This window comes from Coregonus clupeaformis, chromosome 25, assembly GCF_020615455.1.
Source record: "Coregonus clupeaformis isolate EN_2021a chromosome 25, ASM2061545v1, whole genome shotgun sequence".
NCBI lineage: Eukaryota > Metazoa > Chordata > Actinopteri > Salmoniformes > Salmonidae > Coregonus > Coregonus clupeaformis.
The window spans coordinates 13,901,443-13,905,045 of NC_059216.1; the positions used below are offsets into that span (position 1 = coordinate 13,901,443).

Genomic DNA, 3,603 nt, shown 5'->3' on the forward strand with positions numbered 1-3,603 from the left:
CTTCAATCATTGTAGATGAAGGGGAGAATAAATAATGATTTTTAAGCCTTGAGACAATTGAGACATGGATTGTGAATGTGTGCCATTCAGAGGGTGAATGGGCAAGACAAAATATTTAAGTGCATTTGAATGGGGTACGGTAGTAGGTGCCAGGCGCACCGGTTTGAGTGTGTCAAGAACTGCAACGCTGCTTTTCACGCTCAACAGTTTCCCATGTGTATCAAGAATGGTCCATCACCCAAAGGACATCCAGCCAACTTGGCACAACTGTGGGAAGCATTGGAGTCAACATGGGACAGCATCCCGGTGGAACGCTTTCGACACCTTGTAGAGTCCATGCCCTGATGAATTGAGGATGTTCTGAGGGCAAAAGGGGGGGTGCAACTCAATATTAGGAAGTGTTCCTAATGTTTTATACACTCAGTGTATTTGTAAGTACAGTGAGATGGATGTGGAGGAGATGTTCTTTTGTCAAAAGGACCTTGCAGTAGAAACATCCCCAAAAACAATGACATATGCTCTTCAAAGTGCTCCATTCTTCCAAACATATGTCGTCTGTAAGTCTTCTGTAGAACTCTCCCAGCTGTGGAAAGTCTTCCTGCGTCAAACCAGTTAGGCCACAAGATGCAGAAAAAGCATAAGGTCACCACTCAAAAAGTGTAACATGCAGCCGGGTTCAGATAGGAAACCTGAGTGTCGCATCAGCTGACAGCATCAGTTGATATTGCACCAATTAGATCATCACTCTACATTAATATGCACCAATGAGATCATCACATTAATATGGCGATCTATTTAGTCCACCCAGCGTCTGCACACGCTTCTCTGATGGCCGCCGCGCGCAAGCAATGCCCTGGGGTTCTTGGTGACATGCTATTGCTGTAACGCGTGTTACACGCCTGTCTGTATGCGGCTTTCCCTGTTTGGTTCTGTCTTTCCTTCCTGCTGGGGGATTGGTATAGCATACCTTGTTTGGTTCTGTCTTTCCTTCCTGCTGGGGGATTGGTATAGCATACCCTGTTTGGTTCTGTCTTTCCTTCCTGCTGGGGGATTGGTATAGCATACCTTGTTTGGTTCTGTCTTTCCTTCCTGCTGGGGGATTGGTATAGCATACCCTGTTTGGTTCTGTCTTTCCTTCCTGCTGGGGGATTGGTATAGCATACCTTGTTTTCTGGCTGTTATTATTACCTTAACATGATGCATGCTGTGGCAGAGAGCTACCCCGAAAAAGCAGAGCGTAACGCCAAGACTAACGTAGACTAACGTATTGTGATTTTTTTCTAATAAATGGTTAAACAAACACGTGACGCTAAATGTTCAAAAAACGGTGAATTTGTACAGTTTTTAAAACAAAACTTTGTAACTTTTTAGAATGTATTTCTTTATTTTACTTTTTGAATGTGGACCTTAATGTTTTTACACAGTTAACCTCTCTAAGTGCAGCTGGATGTGGACCTTAATGTTTTTACACAGTTAACCTCTCTAAGTGCAGCTGGATGTGGACCTTAATGTTTTTACACAGTTAACCTCTCTAAGTGCAGCTGGATGTGGACCTTAATGTTTTTACACAGTTAACCTCTCTAAGTGCAGCTGGATGTGGACCTTAATGTTTTTTTGCACAGTTAACCTCTCTGTGCAGCCGGATGTTCACTCTTGTCCCGAAACGTCACGTTATTCCACCGGACACAGACGTCAATTCAATATCTATTCCACGTTGGTTCAACATAATTTAATTGAAATGACGTGGAAACAACGTTGATTCAACCAGTGTGTGCCCAGTGGGATGTCAAGTCACGTTATTCGTGAAGCAGCTCCTGCAAACAGTTGGGTGATTTGAAGACCTCTGGCATCTCACTGTCCAGTTTACAGATCACTTTATAGATGGCCTTCTTCCAAGATGGGTCCACGTCTTTTCCTGCTACTATGGCGTTGAAAAACTCCCTCAATGTGATTTGGGCCACATCTAGGAAACGCTCTGGAACCTGGAGGGAGGGAGGGGGGGGGAGGGAGAGAGAGAGAGGGGGAAAGAGAGAGAGAGAGAGAGAGAGAGAGAGAGAGAGAGAGAGAGAGAGAGAGAGAGAGAGAGAGGGAGAGAGAGAGAGAAATCAGGTTATCAGCATCAGGTTATGTCTGAAGGATGTGTTTAGCAGACGATTGCTATCTGCCGGTAGAGTGTAGCGTTACAGCCGAGCATGCAGTAGTATTCGCACGCACGCACACACACACACACACACACACACACACACAGACTAAATGCATTGTTACTGCTGTGGTTTTCACATTTGAATTGTGACAGATTTCTCCAAAAGGAGTGGGGATCCTAATAAAATTCAAAGAGCCCACTTCCCCCTTCTCTACTTCTATGACGATATAAAACTTAAACTACAGCTTCCCTTTTACAAGATAATATAGGGCCTGGACTGTTTTGTAAAGCTCTCCTCCTCCCTTTACCCCTACCTACAGTATACTGCTGCTACTGTCTATTATCTATCCTGTTGCCTAGTCACTTTACCCCTACCTATATGTACATAGTTACCTCAATTACCTCGTACCCCTGCACATCGACTCGGTACTGGTACTCCCTGTATATAGCCATGTTATCACCTGGTATCCTTGCACATCGACTCGGTACTGGTACTCCCTGTATATAGCCATGTTATTACCTGGTACTTCCTGTATATAGCCATGTTATTACCTGGTACTTCCTGTATATAACCATGTTATTACCTGGTACCCCTCTATATAGCCAAGTTATTACCTGGTACTTCCTGTATATAGCCAAGTTATTACCTGCTACCCCTCTATATAGCCATGTTATTACCTGGTACTCCCTGTATATAGCCATGTTATTACCTGGTACTTCCTGTATATAGCCAAGTTATTACCTGGTACTTCCTGTATATAGCTAAGTTATTACCTGGTACTCCTCTATATAGCCATGTTATTACCTGGTACTCCCTGTATATAGCCACGTTATTACCTGGTACCCCTCTATATAGCCATGTTATTACCTGGTACTTCCTGTATATAGCCATGTTATTACATGGTACCCCTCTATATAGCCATGTTATTACCTGGTACTTCCTGTATATAGACAAGTTATTACCTGCTACCCCTCTATATAGCCAAGTTATTACCTGGTACTTCCTGTATATAGCCATGTTATTACCTGGTACTTCCTGTATATAGCCAAGTTATTACCTGGTACTTCCTGTATATAGCCAAGTTATTACCTGCTACCCCTCTATATAGCCAAGTTATTACCTGCTACCCCTCTATATAGCCATGTTATTACCTGGTACTCCCTGTATATAGCCAAGTTATTACCTGGTACCCTGTGTATATAGCCATGTTATTACCTGCTACCCCTCTATATAGCCAAGTTATTACCTGGTACCCCTCTATATAGCCATGTTATTACCTGGTACTCCCTGTATATAGCCATGTTATTACCTGGTACTCCCTGTATATAGCCAAGTTATTACCTGGTACTCCTCTATATAGCCAAGTTATTACCTGGTACCCCTCTATATAGCCAAGTTATTACCTGGTACTCCTCTATATAGCCAAGTTATTACCTGGTACTCCTCTATATAGCCAAGT

At 43.1% G+C, this 3,603-nt stretch overlaps 1 protein-coding gene across 1 annotated transcript in view; it reads right to left on the reverse strand.

Annotated features, from left to right (window-relative positions):
• Positions 1–359: 359 nt before the first annotated feature.
• LOC121539070 (prospero homeobox protein 1-like) overlaps positions 360–3,603 on the reverse strand; it is a 61,644-nt gene continuing 58,400 nt past the window's right edge. Inside the window, exon 8 of the mRNA XM_045207439.1 lies at positions 360–1,982. Coding sequence (XP_045063374.1) covers positions 1,797–1,982 — 186 coding nt within the window. The 3' untranslated portion in view covers positions 360–1,796. The remainder of the gene's footprint in view (positions 1,983–3,603) is intronic.